The sequence below is a fragment of the Culex quinquefasciatus genome, chromosome 3, assembly GCF_015732765.1.
Source record: "Culex quinquefasciatus strain JHB chromosome 3, VPISU_Cqui_1.0_pri_paternal, whole genome shotgun sequence".
Classification (NCBI taxonomy): domain Eukaryota; kingdom Metazoa; phylum Arthropoda; class Insecta; order Diptera; family Culicidae; genus Culex; species Culex quinquefasciatus.
This window is the reverse complement of record NC_051863.1, coordinates 142457470-142485393: the sequence shown is the minus strand read 5'-3', so window position 1 is coordinate 142485393 and position 27924 is coordinate 142457470. Positions and strand designations below refer to the sequence as shown.

At 37.3% G+C, this 27924-nt stretch overlaps 1 protein-coding gene across 1 annotated transcript in view; it reads right to left on the bottom strand.

Moving 5' to 3' along the window:
* The window catches only part of LOC6038416, a 61376-nt gene that overhangs the window by 31007 nt on the left and 2445 nt on the right, over nt 1–27924 (bottom strand). The window contains exons 2-3 of the mRNA XM_038266322.1: nt 14575–14718; nt 6667–6828 (exon numbers count right to left, since the gene is read on the bottom strand). Coding sequence (XP_038122250.1) covers nt 6667–6828; nt 14575–14718 — 306 coding nt within the window. The remainder of the gene's footprint in view (nt 1–6666; nt 6829–14574; nt 14719–27924) is intronic.

The following is a 27924-nucleotide window of genomic DNA, read 5'->3' as shown; positions in this document are numbered from 1 at the left end:
CTTGTGGGTGTACCACCGTCAAAATCAAGATGTCTACCGGTTTTGAACACGGATCATACCTGCCTAGCTTCAGTGAGTATGTCAGACTACTCTGCTGTTATTGTTGGATGATCTGCTCCAGGGAGTCCTTAGATGACCCAGCACATTAGCAAAGTTATCTTCTATTCACAATGAAGCTATGCAGGTATGATCCGTAACTTTGTTTAAAAAGAGACATTGATCAAATGCATAGTTTTCTTCATTTTTGTTAGTTAAATTAACAGGGCTCCACTTTTAGAAAACATAGTGTTTTCGTTATCCTTTAAAGGACCCTCATTATTTCGCTCGAAATTTAGTAGGTCTTGGTTATATTTATATAAAGCTTTTCAAATCAACATTATTTCGATTAACTGAAGTTAAATAAACAGTAAAAAAAAGATTAGATAGTTGATTTCATCAGTACTAGTGGCCATGGCTGATTTCAGATGTCAAACTCAAAGCGCTTATTTCTGCAGAAAAGTACAAGTAAATGCCAGCCAACATTGTTTTGTATGATGCAGAATATGCCAAATACAAGATTTCAATTGAAATGCCCACTTGAAACTGTGATTTTATTGCATTAATCATTAAAAACCTTCAGAGGTTCCACTACAGGAAAGGGTTAATATTCCTTATTCACAGTATGAACGATAAAAAAACAAAACCACTCGTGAGACACACAATTTTGGGTTGATTGGGGAAAAAATATCCACACTGCTATTCAGTTTGAAAGGCGGCAAAATTTCTCAGAAATGAAAATTAGTAATATTTTAGAATCATTCGAAAGAATGCCAAAAAAAAAAAAAATTCTCTTTTATTTTTTTAAGAACTGCTTTACGAAAGCAAAGAATCCCGTTTTCAACACCAAATTAACTTGCAGAAATGTTAAAAGAAAATCATAAAAGTAGAGCTCTTTCTACAGTTTGTTGAACTAACCCAAAAATCAATTTTTTTATAATGTTCAATGCATCTATTTAAACGTTGACGTTGACATAAGTTGGGAGAGTAGGTTGTCTGATTTTAATTAGGTTCTAAATTTTTCAAGAGCATAACACAGCGATGTATGTTTTGACACTGCACTAACAATATCAATACAATTATTGTGGATGGAGGATGCTTTCACCCAAGCACTATCATTCATCCTTATAAATTGATTTTCCAGCATGTTCAATATGGTGAAAATGATTATACGATGCAGCAGCGCTCATATCAAATCACTGATCAAAGCCATACCCGTAACTTTGGCTTGAATTATTGATATCATCCCAAATCCCTGCTGAAAATTTAATCCTGTTTGATTACGCGCGTCAGCTGCATCCAATTGGCTTTTATCGCTTAACGTGGACGCAGCGTTAAATGCAGTGCACTCTCAAAGAGTGAAATTTATTGCTTTTCATGATTTACGATTATTATTTTTTAATGAAACATGATATAAATACATTTGGAGTGAAATAATATAGTAACATAACCTCAAATATTAATTTAATAACAAATATGTACTACAATTGTATTATTACCAATGAAAAATATTTGATGAAACAAACCGGATAAACTCACCTTGCGTGCAGAAGACACGTTTGGTTGGCTTTGAGTAGCTAACGGAGTGGAAACCGGGCGCACACTGACAGATGGCGTTGTGCCGGATCTGGACACAGAGGGCGTGCTCGTCGTTGTAGATGCAGGTCTGATCGTGGAAACATTGATCGCCCAACTTTTTGGCTGCTCTTCCGGGCGATGCGTAGATGTGTCGTCGTTGGATTCACCGGAAATGGTTGCCGTGGATGCGACCGGAGATGAAAGATGCACGGAACAAAAGAAAGGCATTGAGTTAGAAAGTGCTGTCAAACGGAAAGATGACACACAATGGCAACTGGAAATCGCACAAAAACAAGCGCACACACACACAAACTCACACGCACTTGTGACTATCGGAAAAGACAGATTTGTCCTTTGTTACGCATATTGTGCTGCTTCCGGGAAGTCGAAATAAAGGCACCTTGTCCTCGTTTCGTATGTATGTATTCTGGGAAAATTGAAGCAATGATACAGTGCACAGGGCATACAGCTTTACGTTGCCTAGAGATTTTTTTCAGGAAATTTAATCAAAACTTCTGAAAAAAGTTTGATGTACGATTTCGTGGAGCCATTATGACAATCAATATCTTGCCGGATTGTGTAATACAGGGGTATCGTGAAACAGGATGGTATTTGTAGAACTTCAATTTATTTTCCAAATAAACATTAACTTTTTCCTTGTTGACTGACATATCAACATCGAAATTTGAAAATTGCTCTCAAATTTTCAATTTTTATTGGAAAGAAAACTCTTTTGGCTTGTTTATGTGACTTTGACAATGTTTTGAAAAATGAGAATTTTGGAGGGTTCTGCCGTAGCTTAATGTTTGAAAACATTCCCAAGGCGGGATTTGTAAGTTGAAAAGTATGCAGTAATTTGTTGTTATGACCCTGTTCCTAAACACACCAAATTGTGGTTTTGTTTTGCTTAACATTTTTGAAATTGTAATTCATTGTAAATTGATATAACTCAGCCATTATGCGTCCAAATTTCAATCTAAAATTGATCTTGAAGTCATCAATAAATAACGTGGACACTGTTTTGAAAACTTCATACCCACTCCCTTCCCATTTTAAAAATATGTCCAGTATAAAAATCTGTTCTGTATGGAGCGTGGACAATCACCGACCACGTGGTTAATGGCTGGCCCCATCGTAAAATTTCCCGTGCGTCCCGAAAATGATTGAATCAACCTTAACATTTCATATGGTCAGAGAGAAGTGTTAATGGTAAACAGGAAGGTACATAGTAATGAAGAAATGAACGTGTTTGGGAGGAAACCATTTATGCTTAAATTATTGTTTCGTGAATAAAGAAAAGCAGCTGAAGTCGGAGTCGAAGAGTGAAAATGCAATGAACCCTGATTCTCAACCTTTTTCGTTCAATTTGTCGGAGGTTTTGAAAATGACGTTTTTTTGTTTTTATGGACCCGTTTTTCCATAGTGGCACCGTGTGTTATTTTAGATCAAAGGAGAATGGGAGGATTTGGTCCATGGATGTACACGAACGAGACCGACTTTTTCAAAAGATCTGAACTCCGAGCTCAAAAGTTACAAGCTGTTTGAGCATTTTGGGTGAAAATGTACAAAAGATCGTATTTTTAGATTGTCTAAAATCAAGGGTCCTGATTGCTCCAACCGTGGTTTAGGGGTAAGCGTGATTGCCTCTCACCCAGTCGGCCTGGGTTCGATCCCAGACGGTCCCGGTGGCATTTTCGAGACGAGATTTGTCTAATCACGCCTTCCGTCGGACGGAAGTAAATGTTGGCCCCGGACTAACCTAAAAGCTTAGGTCGTTAGCTCAGTCCAGGTGTAGGAGTCGTCTCCTGGGTCCTGTCTCGGTGGAGTCGCTGGTAGGCAGTTGGACTAACAATCCAAAGGTCGTCAGTTCGAATCCCGGGGTGGATGGAAGCTAAGGTGTAAAGAGGTTTGCAATTGCCTCAACAATCAAGCCTTCGGACACCTAGCTTCGAGTAGGAATCTCGCAATCGAGAACGCCAAGGCAATGCTGTAGAGCGAATAATTTGATTTGATTTTTTTGATTTGATTGCTCCAAAACGACTCATTCACTTGCGACCACAAATTGAAAGCGACAAAAAACTGCTCTGACCGTTTCCTACCGTTTGTCGCTTTCACACCAATCGTTACAGAATACTCTCTTTACTCTCCCTCTCACTTCAATCGGTTAGTACAGCGAAGGGTTCAGCAGAGAGACTGATTGCTTTATGTCGCTGAGTCGCTGTGTCGTTTGCGTTTGCGATCGGCTTTGTTTTACTCAGTTATTAAAATGTTTTAAATCTATGTTATCAAAAATGTTTTGCAATTTTGTTGATAACACGACATCAAAGACACATTTACAAGCAATTTCCATCATGCCAAATACAAATTTACGGCAAACTGTGGTAGTGCAGGCCAAAAGAGCGCCGAGCTGGTATGTTGTTAGATTCTCTCCTCTCTGAACGTATTCGTGTGTGACTCGATTCGACGGACGGAGTGGGCAAAAAAAATTCACGAAGTATTTGTGTCGCTGGGAGAAGCGATTGAGCAAGTCGCTGGCAGCCTGAGTGTAGTGTTCGCTCGCGACTGGTTGCGAGCTCCAGTCGGCAAAGATTCGCTCGGCGATGAGTGAGTGATTTCTGATCTTTGAACCGAAAATCAGGACCCTTGTCTAAAATTACTCATAAAATCATTATTTTTTTATGGATCTGGGACCATGGACCATTGTGGAAAATTGTTTTTTTTTCAGCAACAAATTTTTGGGGTCCCTTTTAGCGTCCCAAACAACCTCCCAAAATTTGGGAGCGATTGGTTGAGTCCACGATTGGCGCAAAGCGAATGAAATTTGTATGAAAATTACTATGGGGATTCCCCATTGGGGAAACATGCGATTTTAGATTTTTGATTTTAAAAAATTCATGTTTTATTATTTTATGAAACTAACACCGTAAAAGTATAGCCCTGAATGTCCTTAACAACTTTCCCCAAGACAGTATGGTGCTAAATTGCTTCTAACAAGCGATTTCCACGCTCCATACATAAAAGATTTATTTTGCATGGAAATTGTCCACGTGGTTTATGGATGGTCCCTTTCGATCATCTTGTCTTTTATCGTCGCGTATCAGCGAAAACTATCAGTTCTGATATGTCTTACCATGATAACAACATGTCTTGTTTTGTGTTAAACTGGTTCAACCGTTTGTGCAAGAGACTTACTATAGAAACAAGTCGAAACTTCACGATTTTGAAAGCGAATCATACCCAGACTGCTTCAGTGAGTACCGAAGGCTACTGTACATTGTTGTAACAACTTATCAAGATGTTTTGAGTTAACCAAGAACTCCTTGGAGGAAAGATCGGTTGGTCTACCGCCGTTACAAGCAAGAGGTCAGTGATATTTGACAACTTATCATACCCGCATAGCTTCACTCTGTGTGGTGGACTACTTTGCTAATGTGCTGGAATATCCTGGGTTACCCCAGGACTCTCTGGAGTTAAGACTTGTGGGTGTACCACCGTCAAAATCAAGATGTCTACCGGTTTTGAACACGGATCATACCTGCCTAGCTTCAGTGAGTATGTCAGACTACTCTGCTGTTATTGTTGGATGATCTGCTCCAGGAGTCCTTAGATGACCCAGCACATTAGCAAAGTTATCTTCTATTCACAATGAAGCTATGCAGGTATGATCCGTAACTTTGTTTAAAAAGAGACATTGATCAAATGCATAGTTTTCTTCATTTTTGTTAGTTAAATTAACAGGGCTCCACTTTTAGAAAACATAGTGTTTTCGTTATCCTTTAAAGGACCCTCATTATTTCGCTCGAAATTTAGTAGGTCTTGGTTATATTTATATAAAGCTTTTCAAATCAACATTATTTCGATTAACTGAAGTTAAATAAACAGTAAAAAAAAGATTAGATAGTTGATTTCATCAGTACTAGTGGCCATGGCTGATTTCAGATGTCAAACTCAAAGCGCTTATTTCTGCAGAAAAGTACAAGTAAATGCCAGCCAACATTGTTTTGTATGATGCAGAATATGCCAAATACAAGATTTCAATTGAAATGCCCACTTGAAACTGTGATTTTATTGCATTAATCATTAAAAACCTTCAGAGGTTCCACTACAGGAAAGGGTTAATATTCCTTATTCACAGTATGAACGATAAAAAAACAAAACCACTCGTGAGACACACAATTTTGGGTTGATTGGGGGAAAAAATATCCACACTGCTATTCAGTTTGAAAGGCGGCAAAATTTCTCAGAAATGAAAATTAGTAATATTTTAGAATCATTCGAAAGAATGCCAAAAAAAAAAAAAATTCTCTTTTATTTTTTTTAAGAACTGCTTTACGAAAGCAAAGAATCCCGTTTTCAACACCAAATTAACTTGCAGAAATGTTAAAAGAAAATCATAAAAGTAGAGCTCTTTCTACAGTTTGTTGAACTAACCCAAAAATCAATTTTTTTATAATGTTCAATGCATCTATTTAAACGTTGACGTTGACATAAGTTGGGAGAGTAGGTTGTCTGATTTTAATTAGGTTCTAAATTTTTCAAGAGCATAACACAGCGATGTATGTTTTGACACTGCACTAACAATATCAATACAATTATTGTGGATGGAGGATGCTTTCACCCAAGCACTATCATTCATCCTTATAAATTGATTTTCCAGCATGTTCAATATGGTGAAAATGATTATACGATGCAGCAGCGCTCATATCAAATCACTGATCAAAGCCATACCCGTAACTTTGGCTTGAATTATTGATATCATCCCAAATCCCTGCTGAAAATTTAATCCTGTTTGATTACGCGCGTCAGCTGCATCCAATTGGCTTTTATCGCTTAACGTGGACGCAGCGTTAAATGCAGTGCACTCTCAAAGAGTGAAATTTATTGCTTTTCATGATTTACGATTATTATTTTTTAATGAAACATGATATAAATACATTTGGAGTGAAATAATATAGTAACATAACCTCAAATATTAATTTAATAACAAATATGTACTACAATTGTATTATTACCAATGAAAAATATTTGATGAAACAAACCGGATAAACTCACCTTGCGTGCAGAAGACACGTTTGGTTGGCTTTGAGTAGCTAACGGAGTGGAAACCGGGCGCACACTGACAGATGGCGTTGTGCCGGATCTGGACACAGAGGGCGTGCTCGTCGTTGTAGATGCAGGTCTGATCGTGGAAACATTGATCGCCCAACTTTTTGGCTGCTCTTCCGGGCGATGCGTAGATGTGTCGTCGTTGGATTCACCGGAAATGGTTGCCGTGGATGCGACCGGAGATGAAAGATGCACGGAACAAAAGAAAGGCATTGAGTTAGAAAGTGCTGTCAAACGGAAAGATGACACACAATGGCAACTGGAAATCGCACAAAAACAAGCGCACACACACACACAAACTCACACGCACTTGTGACTATCGGAAAAGACAGATTTGTCCTTTGTTACGCATATTGTGCTGCTTCCGGGAAGTCGAAATAAAGGCACCTTGTCCTCGTTTCGTATGTATGTATTCTGGGAAAATTGAAGCAATGATACAGTGCACAGGGCATACAGCTTTACGTTGCCTAGAGATTTTTTTCAGGAAATTTAATCAAAACTTCTGAAAAAAGTTTGATGTACGATTTCGTGGAGCCATTATGACAATCAATATCTTGCCGGATTGTGTAATACAGGGGTATCGTGAAACAGGATGGTATTTGTAGAACTTCAATTTATTTTCCAAATAAACATTAACTTTTTCCTTGTTGACTGACATATCAACATCGAAATTTGAAAATTGCTCTCAAATTTTCAATTTTTATTGGAAAGAAAAACTCTTTTACTTGTTTATGTGACTTTGACAATGTTTTGAAAAATGAGAATTTTGGAGGGTTCTGCCGTAGCTTAATGTTTGAAAACATTCCCGGAGGCCCCGGATTTGTAAGTTGAAAAAGTATGCAGTAATTTGTTGTTATGACCCGTTCCTAAACACACCAAATTGTGGTTTTGTTTTGCTTAACATTTTTTGAAATTGTAATTCATTGTAAATTGATATAACTCAGCCATTATGCGTCCAAATTTCAATCTAAAATTGATCTTGAAGTCATCAATAAATAACGTGGACACTGTTTTGAAAACTTCATACCCACTCCCTTCCCCATTTTAAAAATATGTCCAGTATAAAAAATCTGTTCTGTATGGAGCGTGGACAATCACCGACCACGTGGTTAATGGCTGGCCCCCTATCGTAAAATTTCCCGTGCGTCCCGAAAATGATTGAATCAACCTTAACATTTCATATGGTCAGAGAGAAGTGTTAATGGTAAACAGGAAGGTAGCGCCTTATTGACATCACGACTCGTATTTGGAAGTAAACCATATTCTTTTTTTAAGTCACCTTTTTTAAACAATTCTCGATTTACACAACTTTTTTTTTAGTCATGACTTAAAATGAGAATGAACATGACTTAAATTGAGAATCTGACTTAAATCAAGAATCTTTGGGATTTCGTAATTTGTCGGAGTATTTTCAAAATGTATCAATTGTATTTTGTTTAGTTATGTTATTGAAACATTTTAGCATGGTTTTGGAACACCTGGGATGTTCTAGTCCATCCGAATCTTCCGGGAATTTTGTGCAACTGGCTTACCAAAGAAACTAGTCGAAACTTCAAAACTTTGACAACGGATCCTACCCAGAATGCTTCAGTGATTGCGTTAGGCTACAGTAGGTACATTGTTGTAACAACTTATTGGGATGATCTGGGTCATCCAAGGACTCCCTGGAGTTATGATCTGTGGGTCTACCGCCGTAACAAGCCAGAGGTCGACGGTTTTTGACCCCGGAACATATCCGCATAGCTTCAGTGAGTATGGTAGACTACTTTCCAGATGTGTTGAGATGTCCTGGGTTATCCAAGAACTCCCAGGAATTAAGATCTGCAGGTCTACCACCGTAACAAGCCAGAGGTCGACGATTTTTGACCCCGGAACGTACCCGAATAGCTTCAGTAAGTATGGTATACTATTTTTCAGATGTTTTGAGATGTCCTGGGTCATCCAAGAACTTCCTGGAGTTAAGATCTGCAGGTCTACCTCCGTAACAAGCAAGAGGTCGACGGCTTTTAATCCTGTGACATACCCGCATAGCTTTAGTGTGTATTGTATCGGGGCCGGCATTTACAAAGCGGATTCAGTTGCAATTTCATTCTCAACTTAATGTTAACATGTTAAGGTTAATGTTAACATTCCATAGGTCGCCTTCCTAAGGTGTCGTGATAAGGTCCAGTTTGTGACGATACACTACCTTCCCTTTACTAAGCAATCGATTCCAGAAGGGAAAAGATCACCAGTTGTGTTGGTCCGAGCCGGGATTTGAACCCCGATCTGCCGCTTACTAGGCGGGAGCGTTACCACTAGGCTACGTGGCTCGGTCATAGTCTGGGTAGGATCCGTTGTCAAAATTTTGATGTTTCGACATGTTTATTTGGTAAGCCAGTTGCACAAAATTCCCGGGAGTTTCGGATGGACTAGAACATCCCAGGTGTTCCAAAACCATGCTAAAATGTTTCAATAACATAACTAAACAATATTCAATCTATACATTTTGAAAATTCTCCGACAAATTACGAAATCCCAAAGATTCTTGATTTAAGTCATGTTCTCAATTTAAGTCAAGGACATTCTTTTTTTAAAAGATTCTCGATTTAAACACCCCCATTTCGTTGTGTAAATCAAGAATATGGTGTAACTTTAAGGAAAATGCCGTAACTTACGAAGTCGAGTTCAGCAATTGCTTTAAGTTGAACAGAGGAACTTGTCTAAGAACTGACGTCTCGTTTCACCTTAAGGGCCTTTTCAAATGTCACGGTTGATTTGACCATTTCGCAAACACTTTATTTTTCAAATAATCCGTTAAATTTTATGTGAAGTGTTTTTGTAACATTTTAACATCTAAAAATAATTTCAAAATGTTTTTCACTTTTTTCCACTTTTTTAAAAATTCTGATTTTTCGAGAAACTGGCAACACAGCCAAATGAATTTTGACCAACTTGTGCCTTAGCACAAAAGAAATGATACCATTTGATGTCTTCTATAACATATTTTTTTTCTGAGAAGTCCTTATTAATATTTACAACTTTGTCAAAGACACCAATTTGATCAGAAAATCCGTTCTCAAGATTTAGATTACAAGAAGATAAGATACTAGATTTTTGGATTTTGGAAAAGCATTTTTGCCAAATTTGTATGTGTGAACCAAGTACCTCTATGTTAAAAAAACACAAAGTTACATAAAAAAGAGAAAAAAAAAACACACAAATTAAATTATCAAAAAACGCTCGTTCATGGGAGAATTGCTTTTTATAATTTCTACCATTCGAGTGTTTGATCAACCTAATAACTAGGGTAGAAAATAATGACTTAAAGATTCAAAAATCACCTTAGTTGACAGTATTTGAAGTTTTGATAACCCAAGGCGGTTGATCTTTAAACTCGCCAAAAATCTTTTTTCAACCAATTTATGATCATTGAAAAACGCTGGAAAAAAGAACTCTTCCAATTATCAAAATTTCATGGTTGGAAGATTGACTTGTTTCATGTGTCTTTGTCAATGTTTTTAAAAGTTTTTTTTTCAAGGTCAACTTTGGCTGTGTGTCCCTAACATTTTCAATATTTTATGTGAAAATAAGTATGTAGTAGTTTTTGTTCTGTTCCAGACTACGCCATTGCGCATTTTTTATTGCAATTCAAATGAGAATGTTAGCATTCTTCAATAGAAAATGATAAAAACAAGCAACAAATTTAAAAAGTGACTGTAGAAAAATTCCAAATACTGTCAGAAACAAACCTAATCTACACAAAATAAATGCAAATAGAAATGATAAAAATGGAGCAAGGAAAATATAAAACAAGAGAAGTCAAATTTTCGTACAACGGAATTATCTCAAGATGACCTCCAGAATTTAAAAAAATATCTAAATATGGGTTTTGAAGGGTTAAGTGACAGTATTTCCACTTGTATGAATGCTTATAAGCTTTTTTTCTGCTTTCTTTCGAAAGAATTTATAAAATTCGCAGCTCAAGGAAAGCAAAAACATTTTTTAAATGCTGAATTGTCTTTATTTTTTTGGTGACACCAAATCAAATCCTATTTTGGACCACATTCGTGACATAGATGAAAAATATACTCAAAGTTTAATTTAAAGTGAAAAAAAACCTGCTGTCAAAAATAGCACTCAATAATTGCTTTATGGCATCATTATTATACCTATAATAAACTTCCCTCACATGCAATCAAAACTGTTGCCAGCAAGGCTCGGATGCGGTGGCATCGGGCCGTCTAATTTATTTGCAATATAATTGCACGAACCGCTGAAAAATTTATTCCATTTAATTTGAATCGTTCACAAAGGTGCTGTGCAGCCGGTGCAAAATATAAGCTGCCACTTTTTTCTCTCTCTCGCTGCCTGTTAGTTGAAAGCTCACACGTGTGTCCAACAGATAAATTCACCACCCAACCGCCGACACGCCGGCCAAATAGCATATTCTAGTAGGTACTGGTGGTTACCGCACACACAAAGTTCCGTGCCACGTGGCCCAGTTTTCCGGTGTTCGCGCTCGGAAAAGTGCCATATCAAGGCTGCGGATTATTTGAAGCGATTTTTTGTTTTGTTATATTTTTTTTCGCTTCCTTTCTCACGCTCCTCTGCAGCTGCTGCGTTTTGCTTCATTTTCAAAGTCACGGACTAAATCGCGACAGAACTAGAAGCACCACCGGCTAGGCTATCATTTGACGAAAATACAATTTGGAACGCGGCCAAAATGGATTGCCCCAGCGCGGAACACGGACGCACGGAAGGGCTCTTGGCTAGCACCTTTGTACTGAGGACGGTCGCATTGAGGGTGGACCATGGGGTTGGATGGATCTTTGCTTAACTGAATCAATAATTATCCGCACGTAAAAAAAAGCAGAATTGAATCCATTAATTATCATATCAAGAGTTGTTTTTGAAAGGTCCTATGAAACACAAAAGCTGTTAAGACATTTAAAAAAACACAAAAACATTCCGGCGTTGCAATGTATTTTTTTTTCATTTTTTCGAAATATGTCTTGAATTATATCAAATTTTTTCCCAAACTCAAATATTATTACAGATTCGGATTGGAAATTGGATTTTCTACAAGTAATGACTATGGAAACCTAATTTAAAGTCGAACTTTTAATTTGCCACATTGATCACTCCGTGACGTTTCATACTTATTTATAATTCATGTTTTAGTTATTGGGTAATTCTCCACCAACTCACACAGCAGTTGCCCCGACCACTCTTCGATTTGCGTGAAAATTTGTCCTAAGGGGTAACTTTTGCCCCTGATCACGAATTCGAGGTCCATTTTGTGATATCTCGTGAAGGAGGGGCGGTTCGACCCCTTCAATTTTTGAACATGCGAAAAAAAGAGGTGTTTTTCAGTAATTTGCAGCCTGAAACGGTGATGAGATAGAAATTTGATGTCAAAGGGAACCGATTTGATGGCATACTCAAAATTCCGAAAAAACGTATTTTTCATCGAAAAAACATTATTTTTTTTTAAACTCTTCCATTTTCCGTTACTCAACTGTAAAAAAAATTGGAACATGTCATTTTAAGGGAAATTTAATGTACTTTTCGAATCTACATTAACCCAGAAGGATCATTTTTTCATTTTAAAATTTCGTGTTTTTTTCTTACTTTGCAGGGTTATTTTTTAGAGAATAATAATGTTCTACAAAGTTGTAGAGCAGGCAATTACACAAAAATTGATATAAAAACATAAGAGATTTGCTTGTAACCATCACGAGTTATCGCGATTTTACGAAAACAAGTTTTGAAAAGGTTACTATTTGCGTTTCTCTTTGTTTCGTCGTCCGTGTCTGTCACGGGTGACGATGAACGGTCATGATCGACGACAACTAAGTTAGAACAGATGAATTGAGTTACTTAATTGTAATGTTTAGGTGTCCTGATTAAAAAAAATCTAAAAATTTATTAGCATTTTTATTGAATTTTTTTTACTGAATTTAAAGTTTGTTGTGGAAATCTCTTCAGAATCGACTTTCATTGAATAAAAATGATATTTTAATGAAAATATTTTTTTTGCTGTGAACTTTCCACATATGGCTTACTTTATATTTACTTAACCTCAAATTTAAATAGATTTTTTCACCATTTTCACCGCAACTACAATATTCTAAAGCAGTGTTTCTCAAACTTTTTCGTTCCATTCCCCCCTTGAATAATTTCCAAAAGCCCCGAAGGGGAATTCCTCACCGGTTGAGAAACACTGCTAAAGCACTAACTTTTCACGGATAGAAATCTTATAAAAAGTTTATCCGGTAACTCTACATTGTCGAATTTGTACACATTGGTTTCCAAAATTGAAAAAAAAATTCGATGTAAATATGTTCAAAATCGACAACATTGTTTTTCAAAATCGGAAAAAATGTTGACAATTTCGACAATATAGAGTTACTGGATTAGCTTACAGGATTTTTATCCGTGTTGTTGTTGAAAATACAGTATGTAAAAAAAGTCTTTACACCCCTTGGGCACCATGCACATTTTGTCATTAAACATGTAAACAATTTTATGTATGATAGAAACCTATTACTACCTTCGTTTTGTTCTTAAAGAATGTTTATTACTTTAAAGAATGTTTCTGAGCCAAAACTCGAGTGTATCCTCTGCCACGTGGTTGCCGTCCAGACGTGCATCGGCACTCAATAGCACTTCAACACATTTTGAGATGATTGCTATCGTAAACCGGCAGAGTGAATCTTTGCTCACTGTGCATCAAAACAAGCTTTAGTTCGATGCTTTTTATAATTGTTGTTCACTATGCAATTTGGATTAGCAAAAAATTAATAGTGATTTGAATATCACAAAAATTTCAAGTGCTAAATGTGCTATTTAGCACTCAAATAGCACTTCATCACTAAAACTAGCGAATAAATGAAGATAAAGGTTTCGGTCGTTCAGAACCTCATAGTGCATTGAAAAAAACATACTTTAGGCACAAAACAAATTGATATGGTTCCTTTTCCAAGCCATGGCCATAGAAAAACTGTCAAGTGCTTTGGAGTGCCGATGCACGTCTGTTGCCGTCTAACATGGGGCGTCGTGGTTTACACAAAGCCGTCATAGCATACTAAGGAAATGCGATGGTTTTGAAGGATGAATAGTTGATTCTGGAGACACCGGACGTCGATCCAATGCGCAACTTGGGGACAGAATGGAAAACCCTAATTCCTTCTGGAATGTGTTCATTGGACCATCCCCTACACACCTGTCTTTATTCCGAGTGAATCCATGTTGTCCCTTGACCTGTAGGATCGATTGAACGAAAAGCGCAAAAATCCCATAGTAATTTCCATGTAAATTTCAACTCGCAAACCCGAGGTGCAAGTGAACCGCGTGTACCGCACGGTGCAGGGAAGCTTGGTTGAAGGTAAATAAAAAAATGCAATTAATATACTGTTTTGTATAAATATTTTGGTAATAGTCTTCATTTTGTAGCACAAGAAAAAATAATCTGATGAATTATATTTTGTCAGAAGCCCACTTCACCCCACTCGTTTGATTAAAGTGTTTCGGCAAAACATAAATCCATTCCCCACGATGGCTTTATTATTGCTGGCTAGTGGGTGGCAATCCAAATCCTCTGCTAAAAAGCTATGTTTAACATATTTTTGGTTTTGCACCGCGCACACCTTTTCGCGACCCCTTCCCATTCCGTCTCCAGGTGTTAGCTGTTGGCACATTGCTAGGCCCCAACGAGCGCACTCTCTCTCTCTCTCTCCCCAAACCAAACCAAACTCTCTCACACGCACACGAAACCAGAAACTATGTGGCTCATCGACCCACCGGGACCACCCCACCCCACAACCATAATAGTGGTGGTGATGGCGGAGCTTTTTCGCGCAATACACTTACGCTTGGCACATCCTTTTAGTAATCCTAACAGCACGACGTAATCCTTCTCGCAGCTGCACACGTTCGTCGACGGGTCGCAGTACACGTGGTGCAGCTTGGGGTGACACGTGAACTCGCACGGCGCCCCCACGTACATTCCTTTCGCTGGAAAAAGAGAGAGAGAGGAGGAAGAGAAGGAAAATGAAAAATGCATAAGACGAAGCATAAGTCAGGGAAAATCAGGAAATGAACGATGGAAAAATCAATCAATCAGCCTGAAAATTGGTGCCAGCCTTGACACTTTGCTCTTGCTAGGCGTATTTTATTGCAGGACAGTTCTCTGGAAACTCGGTAAATAAGCACGGTTTAACTTTAATTTGTTTGGTAAATTTTTCTTATCAAATGAGGTATATTTATTGAAGTGAATTGACTTGATGAAATAATTAAGATTTTTATTAAATATTTAATTTTTGAAAATACTGGAAGAAATTTTACCGCTTTTATGATGTGGTATTGCCTCAGTTTAGACAGAAATGTAACTTTATAGCGGAAAGGAGATAAATGCAAACATTGTCCACATCCCCAGTTTTAAAATTGATTTTTCTATTGTGTACTTATTTTATTTTTTGTCAATTCGAAGCTGTCGTGCTACTTTGACGCAAGTCGCTTTTTGACCTTCCGAGAAAACGCGTTTTCATGTCTGACCTTGAATAAACAAAAACTAGAGCACGCAATGTAAACAATAACAAACACGTTTTGTTTGGCTGACAATTTTGTGAATTGTCCCGAAGTTTGGTTGAATTTGGTTTCCAGATTCCCGAGTTATGATTACAAATGATTACGGTAGTTGGGCATGTACGTGTGTCAAACGTGTTCTAATCTAATCTAATCAGACCCTAGCGCAGCCAATCTTTCGAAGGGATCCTGGAGAGTGCCTTAGGTTAGATGACGCCTAGCACTCTTCTTGTCATTTATTAACATTTGTAGTGCGCCATTGCATCGAAATGCATTGAAACATCACAAGCGTTAAAGCGGCCAGGCATACTGCGTAAAGCCGTATCGCAGAGATGACTCGTAATTGGGTTGAGTTTGAGCACTGAGTGTTCGAACAACAACACAATTCTGAATCGACAGGGGAGGAAGAAGCGTGGGGACACACCACCATACGCTCCGAGATTTGGTTGTATTCGTTGGGAGCACCACGCTAAGAAGGTTTGGTACTCCGGGACTCTCTGGGATGGGACATTGTATTTCCACGAATGCCCTGGACACTATTTGCCGTGGTTATAGCGCCACAACTCGCTCTCTGTAACAGTATTCCTAATTCCAGTCCACGCTCACCAAGTCGTCATGGCCTAGTGGTTAGCATTTTTGCTTACCAATCCAAAGGACGGAGGATCGAACCCCGTCTCGAGCGACTTTGATTTTTCGTTCATATTCATCATTTCAAATTTATGTGTTCTTAACTTTCTCGTTGGGAGCAGATGGGAATCGAACCCAGAACCATTTGCTTACAAAGCGAACACCGTAACCAGTCAGCCACGGCCGCTCCTATGTACGTGTGTCAAACGTGTTCTGACCAGAAATCCCTATGGCCGGTTGTCCGCACTTACACCAATTTGCAGGGTGTGTCAAAATAGCACGACAAGTTTGAAACTTCTTTCATATGAAGAGTGGCAACAATGCACGGATCGTTTTTCATTGAATATCTCAGGATTGAAATCGATTTTTGGGATCTGTGGAGGTCAAAAGGTGAGGCATTGTGAGCTGCACGAAATGGCGTTCTTAACTCAATTTGGCCCAAAATGCGAGTGCTACAAGATGACTTGTTTTCATTTCCCAAAGACCTGCACATATTTTCCGAGCACTGGTACTTTGTTGCAAATCTCACAAACACCTACGTTCACAAAAAGACGACAGCAGCTGCGGCGTTAGTTTTTTTTCCGCGTGCACACGCCATCATGTAACGCCGCAGCCGGAAAGCAATAAAATGCAACTGGAGTGGATTTAAATTTTATAGCCATTTTTATAGCTGTTTCCGGATGCTGATGGGATTCAACACTGACGGAAGAATCAATAGAGGTGAGTGAGTTGTCGTTGTTGGGGGTGGTGGCGGTGGCGGTGACGGTGTTGTGGGTGTGAGCGTCGTACAGCAAAGCAGCACGGCTCCTCTGGACGGTTGCCAGAGGGTTGGGATAGTGTCGTGTCCGTGATTATGTAGTTTATTATCGTAATTTATTAGTGGTTTTTGGCTTGGGACGAGAAGTGATTGGGTGGATAACTTTTGGAAATGATCACAATTTTGCTTGTTTATGATGGCGATTGATTTGAGCTGAACAATCCCAGGGATTAAGGCATATGTTTTTTTTGTTTTCGACTATATTTTGCTTTTTTTGTTTTTTTTTGTTTTTTGCCTTCCTTACTGAGGCAAGGCTATAATCTTGCTTTAAAAATGAAACTTTTCACAGAAAACTCAAACAGACCCATCTTCATTTAAAACTACCGACCTAGAACCGAAAATTGAACAAATGTCTGTGAACAAATCGGTTCGGTTTGGTTTCCCATAGATTGCTATTGATTTTTTTTTGAAGATCTGACAAACCTTTCACAAGTTATGACCAATTAAGTGATTTTTATGTACTTTTTTGAAGCTGGATCTTACTTATCTGTATGGAAACTATGACCGGATCCATTATCCGACCTATCGTTAGTTAGGTAATCGAAATATTTTTCAAATGAGTCAAAAAGTTTTAAAATATGTCATCCCTGTCTCACTACTTCAGTTGTATTTCTGTACTTTTTTTTGTTGTCGTTTCCCAGTTAACTCCATTTAAAAATATTAAAAATAGTTTCAAAAACGCTGCTAGTTCCTGTTGCTTTACACAGTAAAAAAAATCATGATGTACTCTTTCCCAGGAGTAATACTGGGAAAGAGTACATCTTTTGACAAAGAAATTGTGTAATTTTCCCTCTAAAAATGAGTAAATTACCACTATTCCGTTGTTATGCCACTATTCAGTTTTAAAAGAGTACACAGTAAAAAATTATGTAATTTTAAAGGGTGTATAATTGGAAGGTTAAATATTACCTCTTTTACCTCTAATACCGGAAAGGAGGTAAATTTAGACATTTTTAGTGGTAAAATTACATGCTTTTTCTGACATAAAAGACGTTCTCATTCCAAGATTTAATATAACATTTGTTTTACTGAGTACTGTAAAAATCGAGAGGTATTTTTTTTCATTTAGAACATTTTTTCATTTCAAAATTATATGTTTGCTGTATTTTGCAGGATATTAGTTTAGACTGTATCACAAAGAACATACATTATGATATTTGCACAGAATTTGCTTGCATCCATCATCAGTTATCAGAATACAGTCCAGACTCGATTATCCGAAGCCTCGATTATCCAAAGTTTCGGTTATACGAAGTTCGATTATCCGAAAGGTATTTGAGTAGTTGATTGCAGAATAAAAAACAAAATACATTTTTTCAATATTCCATCACAGCCATTTTGGCCGCCATCTTGGATTAAAAAAATCTAAATCACTTGAAACTAGAGTAGTGCAGGCGTCATACTTAAGCTTGCCAAGGCCTTCGGATAATGGAGTCTGGACTTTATACGTAAATGCTTTTTTTTAGAAAAAGAAAATTTTAGAACATTTTTGATCATTTTTTCGAAGTTTGCACTTCTAAAACGATATTGTGTGCTCTTCAGCAAGTCTAGCAAATCAGTTTCACATACGAACAATCTATGTGGTGTTTGTTGCTAACATTAAGAACAAAATTAACAAAGCCGAATTCATCCAGAGAAAATCCCCACATTCTAGCAATTTACGAGCCACAACAATCGTGCACAAAGTAAAAAAATGTGTAAATTTGGATGATGTAAAGTTGGAAGTTTTAAAATTACCTCTCAACATATATTTAAAACAAGCTCTTCCCGGCAAACTTCGTCCTGCCCTTTTTAGGTTTCCTGACGTTTCTTACTTGTTTGCTAATTCAGCCTCCTGTGATCAAAATTTGATTTTACGTAACATTTCCCATACAATCTGCAGATTTTCCGGAATCGGTTCCAGAGTGGCCAAAGTTGTCACTTTTTGGCGTAAGAACCTTCCTTGGACTTATACGAACCCACCGCAACAAAGAGCACCTCGATCCGACATTCCGTGTTGAATTGATTCGCGTTCGAACAAAACCGTCGAATTTTTTTTATATATATAGATGAAATTGCAATGAAATATTAGTTAATTTTTATTAAACTAGAGGGAATACAGCAGTTGTTCGGTAACTGGGCGTTGTTTAACTGGGCTGCTTTTTAACTGGGCGCTCGATAACTGGGCTGTAGCCCAGTTAAAAAGCAGACAAACGTCAAAAAACCAAAACAAACCAAAATGACCGAGAGGTTAATGGATGCAAAAATCAAGTTACAATTAAAGAAATATGAAAAGTAAGCATTGTAAATAAATTTGAATAACTTTTATTTTTATATTTCATCTGGAAAATATTATGCATCGGTGGTCCCCTCGTTATTTTTTGTTCAGCCCAGTTAACGAGCAACATTCGGTGACTGGGCTACGTTCTCAGCCCAGTTACCGAACAACTACTGTATTACATATTTGTTGTGACATAAAATATGTTCTCAATCCTGGATGTAATATTACCATGATTTTAATACTGTGCAATGGGTCATTTTTATGCGAAGTCAGCTGAACATTTTGAACAAAAATTCACAAAACTTCATCACTGCATTTTTAAACAAAAACGTCAAAAAAGTATCACTAAATGCAGAAAAAATGAATAATTTTACCTTTAATGGAGCGTTCTTTTATTACGTAACGCAGTGGGGGGGGGGATGGGGGTCGAAGGCCGTGTTACGCTCCATATATTTTTTTTAAATTTGTATGGAAATTTTGTTACAAGGGAGGGGGGGAGGGGTCCAGAAATCCTTTTTTTATGAGTTACGTAATAAAAGAACGCTCCCGACTCAGGCACTGATTTGACCAAAATGGCTGAGAGATAACTTTCTACATAAATCAGTGTAGGTCGATTCAGGTTGAAAAAGTGAAACCTTCCCAAGTTAGACAATGTTTTACAGGGATTATAACAATTTTTCTACTGTGTACTGTCACAAACTTCCAATATATCAATAAATATTGCACTGTAAAAGTCAATTCCCAATTTCGTAAAATGTGTTCATTAATTTGAGAACAACTTATAAACTTATTACTTATTGTCCCGCCCGTGTGGTTCAATCGGACCGCGCTCTGGACTCACAATCCAGAGGTCGCCGGTTCGAATCCCGCGGCGGGCGCTCTAAAATTCTTTGTGTAAATATGGGTATTCGGCGCCGTCGCTCCGTGCCATACTTTCATACACTTAGGAGCCCAGGGCGGCGAAGTCCTTGTAGATAAAAAGGAAGACACTAGTGGTTGGTACTAGCAATGGTGGCCGACAGCTATAAAGTCAACTTCGTTTTTTATAAACTCTGGAGTAACATTTGAAAAGGGCGCATAAGCATTTGGACAACTGCAACTATTTTGAAATTTCCTAGGCAATAGGCAACTATTTTACAAAACCCATAGTGTTAAATGGTAGCTGGGGAGGTCAGCTATTGCTTCCCTTTTCGAATTTTGAGAAAAAGTTACCTGAAGCTTGAGAAAGAGCAAAATAGTTCAAACTGTCAAAATGCTTATCCGCCCTTTTCTCGTGTTGCTCCAGAACTTATTCACGTTTATAGTGCAGATGCACCATACTCATGAATAAATTTCATCCAGGTTCATGAACCATGATTCACGATCGTACGAAATGATTTGTTTTCTGTTTGTTGCTTCACCAAGTTTTATTTGGAACTTATTTTTAATTGCTAAAAAAAGTTACCTAAAATTGTTTTGTCGACCGTTATAACCATTTTAAATGATGATACCTTCTCCCAATGTTGTCCTGCTCCTGACGTCTGCAATCTGGGCATGTGTTAACGCTGGACGTAACTACATCCGAACCGGACAGCAGTTCCAGAAAGACGCTCATTTAAAATCCTATTTCGTTGGCAATTAGTTCCGACCTAGTTTATCGCTTGCACTCAAGCAATCCGCAAATTAAACACACAGCAGTCAGTTGCACGAGGCGACCCAGGGCTGGAAACAGTTGGTTGAACAATTTTTCTTCCAATTTAATTGTTGGCGACATCACTTAGTTGAGTAACTAATGGTTTTCCGGACTTTTTTTTGGGGGTTTGAGAAAAAGTGAAAGCAGTTTTTCGATTTTAATTTCACCACTAATTCCAACCATCCGGTGTTTACCAACGCTGGCTTAAATTACACAAACTATACAGGATTAAGGCAAAAAATAGCCGTCAGTCACGATAGTCGCGTTTCGTCGACAGTAATTTAGCAATAGCAAACGGCTAAAAGTGGATTTGCCTCAGGGGTGAAAAGACGAAGAGGAAGAATTTTTTTTTTCGCAGAGTTCATTCAGAAGTAAAAATAAACCGGGCGGCCCCCCAATTTTAAGGGTGGCACAACATCGCCATCCTTCACGTCATCGTCGCTTTGTGTGATGGTTCCCCTGGGTGGAGGGGCGCGGGGAGGACGGGAGAAAAAGTTTTTCCGGTGTTGGTTTCCGTTTTCTGCAGCGTTCTATGAAGTTTTTCCTTTATCGTCAATGCTAGTGGCACAGCGTTTCTGGACAAGTTTTTTTTTCATAAATTCTTGACAAAACAAATTTCCTCCAAGGGACTGCCACACTGAAAATTTTAGCCAACTTCCGATCGAATCCACCTAACTTTGGGCGCAAATTGCTGCACGTTTAATTCTTTGAACATATAAAGGATCAAATTTTCCTCTCAGATGTGGCGTTAACTTTCAGAGTTTCTGATCGGAGCAAAGTTTTCGAACTGTTTTCCAAGTAGAAGCACTCGTTAGTACCGAGAACGAGGTCATGCTAGTTCAGCGCGAGTTTAAACTTTGTATCTTGTTGAAGTCATCTTTCTTTCATTTGCATATTTTAATGACCTTTCTCCGACGGGATTAATTTCAAAAGACAGTTTGGAAAAAAAACTATCTTTGAGTTGTTTTGAACTCATCACTTTTTAATGGCTGAAATTCACAGTTGTCTAATTTTTTATTTTGAGTTGCTAATGTTGTCAACTGAAAAGTACACCAAATCGACGTTGTCGTGCTATCTTGTCGTACGGCGCTCTTTGACATTCTGAGAAAAACGCGTTTCAATGTTTGATCTTGAATCAACAAAAACTAGACCACGTAATGTAAACAATAATAAACACGTTTTATTTGGCTGACCTCTATGTGTATTTTTCCGAAGTTTGGTTGCATTTTGTTGCCAGAGTTCCGAGTTATAATTACTATTGTTTACGATAGTTGGTCACGTACGTGTGTCAAACGCGTTCTGACCTGAAATCCCTTTGGCCAGTTGTCGCACTTACACCAATGTTCAGGGTGAGTCAAGATAGCACCACAAGATTGAAACTTTTTTTTCATATGGAATGTGACAACAGTTTTTTCGGTTTTTATTGAATATCGCAGAATTTAAATCGAAATTTGGAGATCTATGAAGGTCATTGAGGGCTGCACATAATGGCGTTTTTAACTCAATTTGGCCCAACATCGCTTAACGTGCGACAAGATAGCACTAATACGACGAAATGCTAATTTTTATTAGAGTGGTTCAAATTGAATTGGGTCTTGAAAGGATTAAGCCAACTGAAACTTAAAATAGTGAATGACATTATCGTCTGTATTTCAACTTTACTGAGGGAAAGCATAACTATTCGCTTTTACTTTCATTTGACCCTTGAAATCCACAAATTCGGAACAATTTATACTTACAATTGTAAACAAACTTTTGTTCTCTTCAAGAGCGCTTATTTATAGATAATATAATTACTTCAAGCGCTAGAAACCATGATATGATTTTTTTCGGTGAAATAATCAGATCTTCTTTTCTTGATAAAATAATCTTCTCGAAAAAAATATTTTGAAAATGTTGGAATCAAGAATATCTTTTATAATCGGCATAATATTGAATTATTGGCATTTTGGAATGTTAGTCTTGATTCCAACTATTTCAAAAAAAAAAATCGAAAAGATGTTTCAATTTTTAACATTAAAAATGTGGGAATGTTTGGATGAGGCTTTAAAATACTTAAATTTTCTTGTTTCTTATTCTTTTATTCGCTTTAATTCAGCAAGCTGAGATCTATCTTCAATATCTCCTTGGCAATTTTATTGGTAATTTTCTAAGCTTTTCGAAAAAAAAAACATTTTAGGGATTGCCAATCGTGGACACCAATATGAAACCTCGGACAACGGGATTTTTTCAGTTAATTTTTTTTTGGCTATATTTTGATATCAGTGCAAAAATTGTAAAGTAGGGGAACACAGTTTTCCAAAATAAGTTGTTTAAATAGTGAAAATCAGTAAGTTGGATGGAGTAAGGAGCGACAGCTTAACCTGCCAAACATACGAGAATTTTCCCTAAATACTTTTCAATTAAAAATTTGATTGTATATTCAAAACTAAAAAAAACTATTCTATAAACTTTTTTTTCAAGTCAACAAAACTATTGTCTGTACTATGGCTCAAAATTTGCGGTTTTTTTGTTCTCTAAAACGTATAAAAAATGGATTTTTTTAAATTGATTTTTTTGTGAAAATACTTACTTAATTAACTTTTGTGGTTGATGCCTTCCTCACTATTTACTACTTGGAGACAAATTTCACCTTATTTTTCTAGATGTGGAATAAAAAAGTTAACCAATATCGCTTAAGTGGTCATAATTTAAGACAGGGTTACCAGATCTCCAATGTTTTTGACTTGTTTGGAAGGTCTTTCAATCTCCGAACCAACGATGGGTCGGATGATGGATCCGGACATAGTTTAAATACATTTAAATGAGATCAGCATATTTTCAAAACACAATTTTAAACATAACTTTTGAACTACTTATAGAAACTTAAAACAATTCAAATTCACGTACCATTTTTGTAAAGACAGCTGCCAAAATTGTGTGGAGCCTTGTATGGGCAAACCAATGACACAAAATGGCTTCTTTGGTCACAGGAAAGGACCCCACAAAGTTTGAACCAAATCAATTCATATAAATAATATCCATTTCCAGTTTTGGTGAAGAATTGCTCATTTTGCTTTCAATTTGTAATTTATTTCTTGACATTTATTTGTATTTTGAGATCAGTTGATTTGCTCTCATATTAAATTTATGCTTTGATTTGACAGCTAGTTGCAAATAGTAATTGTGCATAATTGTCTGTCAATTTGACACAATTTGTATTCCATGACATCAAGTGCATAATAAATCAGTATGTAAATCAAGTGCCAGTCCCAAGCTCAAGCTCGTATGGCTAACGAGAATCAGCACAGAAACGAACCAAGCTAATATTCTACGAAACAATCAATTTGCGCAGACCTGGCCGGCGATTACGTCGTCCCACAGATAAGCATGACGAACTGCCTGCTGGCTAGGATTTCTTGAATGCTCCGTCGACTGGCAACAAGATAAGGGGGGAGGGGAGAGCCTTCCGACTAATTGCTGCCACCGTCGACCGGAACACAGCAGGTGATACGTTATCGACCTGAAGTGAAGCTCTCGAGTTGCATCCAACGTGACGACGTCTAATGACCTGACGCAGAGTACATTGTGTATGTCTATAGTGTGTGTGCACACCGAGAAGGAGTCATTTATTTAGCCCTGATATAACCAGCAGGTGCTCAATTTGGATGTGATCCTTAGTGTAAGGTGGGGCAAAGCCGAACCCCAAATCATCACTACTTTATCTTAAATAGATGGCACCCTAATGGGTGCTTCAGAGAAAAGGTCTTTTCCAAAGATTGGTTTCAACGACGGCTTGAGATGCCGTGCGCTGGGATAATAGCGACGAGCGAGGGATAACTTGGGCTTTTCACTTCTTCTTTTTGTTGTTGTTGTTGTGGCAAGCTGAACCGTAAAAAGGCCGGGAAGTCACCCTAGGTTGCTGCGGAACGAGCAGCTTTGGGTGTGGCTTATGAGTTCGGACAATTGACTTCGCACAATCATCGAATTAAAGGTCATACTGTATTCATGTCAAAGGGTAGAGAAGTATCAGTTGAAATATTACAAAAAATCATGGCTTTAATAAGGAATGACCACATTATATTTTGCTAATGATTTTTTGAAAAATGACAAAGATTGTGTTTTCTCGAATCCATGAACATTAGTAAGGCATTACATTGCGATACAATGATATGCTGTCAAACATGGGAGCAAGTTTTCCCAAGTTTTTGATTGTCTACACAAGTAAGAACATATCGACAAAAACTTCCTTACATCTTGTTTGCAGCAACTTCAACATTGCCACCTTTCAGCCTGAGATGATTGACAGCCATAATATTTCAATAATACTGCAACTGTCAGTCAATACATGCAGCAAAACCCCGCCACCCACGTGGCACATCGCCTCCTCATCACGAAACTCACGTGCCCTAATCGATATGGACTTCTTTATTTTGTTTGCTCCACTTCTCTTCTTCCCCGAACCGAAGTAGTGTTTGTCCAATGCAAATATCCCACTCCAGAGAGTAACACCCCCCACCAAACAGAAAATCTCATTCATAACCATATAGCCAAAGTCAGGGGGTCCGCCGCACCACTCAATGAACGTTAAAATATGTATCAATTGTGAGTCGATTGTTTCAACTATGAATGGCAGCGGCCCACCCACGCTCACTCACTTGTTGTTTGTAGGTAGGTATCGGATGTAGGAACAAGCTTTTCGGCGCTGGATATGGGTATGGCATTCGGGAAAGGAACGCAGGGAGGCCCCACAAAAAAACGATAACATCGCATGTGATTGATGATTTCTGGGCTGCCGAATCGGACGCAAAGGGCCGCTGCTTGAACGCTGCTTCTATACCAACGTCAAAATGGGGATCCTTTTCAAAAGTGTATTTATAGATCGTCAGTGTCGTCGTCTTTTCGATAAGAAAGGAAGCTTTTGTTGTTGGTGCATATCGATCCAAATATGCAGCAGTGGTTTTTGTTCACATCGTTTGCCGACTTTATGACGTTGTTAGGGGATTAGTTATACTTGATTGAACTGTAGAACTGAAGACTGTAGGGATGATTGTTTGGTTTCGTGAATTTTAGGTTAAGGCTAAACTAGTACTGGGAAAATATCAATAAAAATGTTCAGTATCATTTAATTTTCTCAAAATTCAATTGACTGGTGTTCGGGATTCAACCAGATTTTGTGAAATTTTTAGTTTAAGTAGTGTGGAATTTCTACCTTCAAATGCTTTTTGAAGAACTTTGCTAGATAAAGATAAAATCCGGTCAAGAATATAAGAATTACATTGCACTTTTTGCGCAACCCTCCGGATTCGATAAAAATTTGAATTAATGTTCTGTTTAAGTTCAAAATTAAGTGACCCCACGAAATAAATCCGATCAACAACAACAACAACAGGAATGTCTAACAAAATTCTTAAAAAAGCTTTTGCTGAAAATCTTAAAGGATGTCAGCCTATTAAATGTTGAGTAGGTGGAAGAAATCGTTTCATGTTAGTGCGTCCAACCCGGGAATTCCCGGGACAAAATTTCCGGGATTTTTCCAAAACCGGGAATTTTTGAATCCCGGATATTTTTTAATTTGTCCCGGGAATTACCGAAATTGAAAAAATAAATCAAATTTTGGTCTTGAAATTAAGATTTGGTTGTGGAAATAGATGAACTGTTGAATACTTAGTAATCGATTTTATAGCATTACAATTTTTATTCAGCATATATATCAGCATTCATTTGGCTTATAAGAAAAAACTGTTAAAATTTAAGTACACAGATCCTCAAAATGTCTAGCGCTTTAAATATATTCCATTTAATTTAATATATTTTTGAATGGACTGAGTAATACTGTTATAAAAGTATATTCATAATTTTAAATTAAAAAAATAATATCATATTTAACTATTTTTCATCCAACACCGGCATCTGTAGCAAATCAGGTCAAATTTATAGTATGCATGTATATGAGTGCTGAATAGGGGTTCGCAAAGCGGCCTGAAGTGGAAGTTGTTTATATCACTGACCTACAAAAATTTACTAAATTGACTGCGCAAGCTCAACTCGAGGGGAAGCATAAACTTTGGGGTCCCCAAAAACACGTGCACCTTGAATTTTTTTTTAATTTTTTTTTCAGGGCCGAATGGTTTTTCTCCAAAGTTTGTATGGAGAATTAGGACGGTTCGTCGCTGTTGCATACAATCCAAAAATTATATGTAATATCCTTACAGCAAACTGTATGATTAAAATATGCCCAAATTGTTTCAAAATAGATCACTCCAGCAGTCAAAAATTAGGTTTGAGCTTGAACATAGCTTCAAACATTTATTTTATGTTTACAGCAGTGAGGTAGCAGTAGGAGTGAGGCTCATTCGGAAATCACGTAACGCATTCTGTCTTTTCAGCACCCAGTTTAACATAGCCATTTTTTGCAAAATGTTTTGATTTTTTTTTATTGATTTTGGTTAAAACAGGAACAGAACAGAACAATATTTTGATTTTTTTTAATCAAGACTAACATTTTTAAAGGGCCAAACACTGAATTCGATGATCCTGAAGAAATATTAGCAACGGATATTGATAGTAAGGATAGTAGATTGAAGGCAGCGCTTTTTCTAATAGGCGAGGTAATAAGTTTTAACTTAAAGCATTATGGTACACCAAGTTTAGGTAAATTTGAGCAATCTTTGCGAGATATACGATGGAACAACAAAAAACTTGTTAAAACACAATTTTGTAATTTTCTAAACATACTTTGAGGTTGCGGACAGATTGTATATTTTGGATTTTCAATAAAGAACAGTTAATTTGAAAAAAAAAAATATATTACGTCCATTTAAAATGCTAGTCTTGATTTAATTTGCTTCAAAATATTTTTTTCGAAAAGATCGGAAAATTTCACGAAGGTTTCATGTTTCAACATTGAAAATCGGACAATTAGTTGCTGAGATATCAACATTAGAAAATGGTGAGTTGTTTTGGTGAGACATAAAAAACTTAAATTTTCCTGTTTCTTTTTCTTTAAGCGGCTATATCTCAGCAACCAGAAGTCCAATCTGCGATGTCTCTTAGACAATTTCATAGCAAATTTTCAGAACTTTAAAAAAATATATTTTTAGAAAAGGTCATTCATTGTCACTGTTTTGAAAAATCGAAAGACTGCAAATATTTCGCTAAAATCAAACTTTCGGTAGCAATATCTTGAAAACAGAGCCCTTTATCAAAAAATCTGTAAAGTACTTTTCGATTCAAAATTAAATTTTACATGAAAAAAATTACGACAAATTTGTTTTTGCA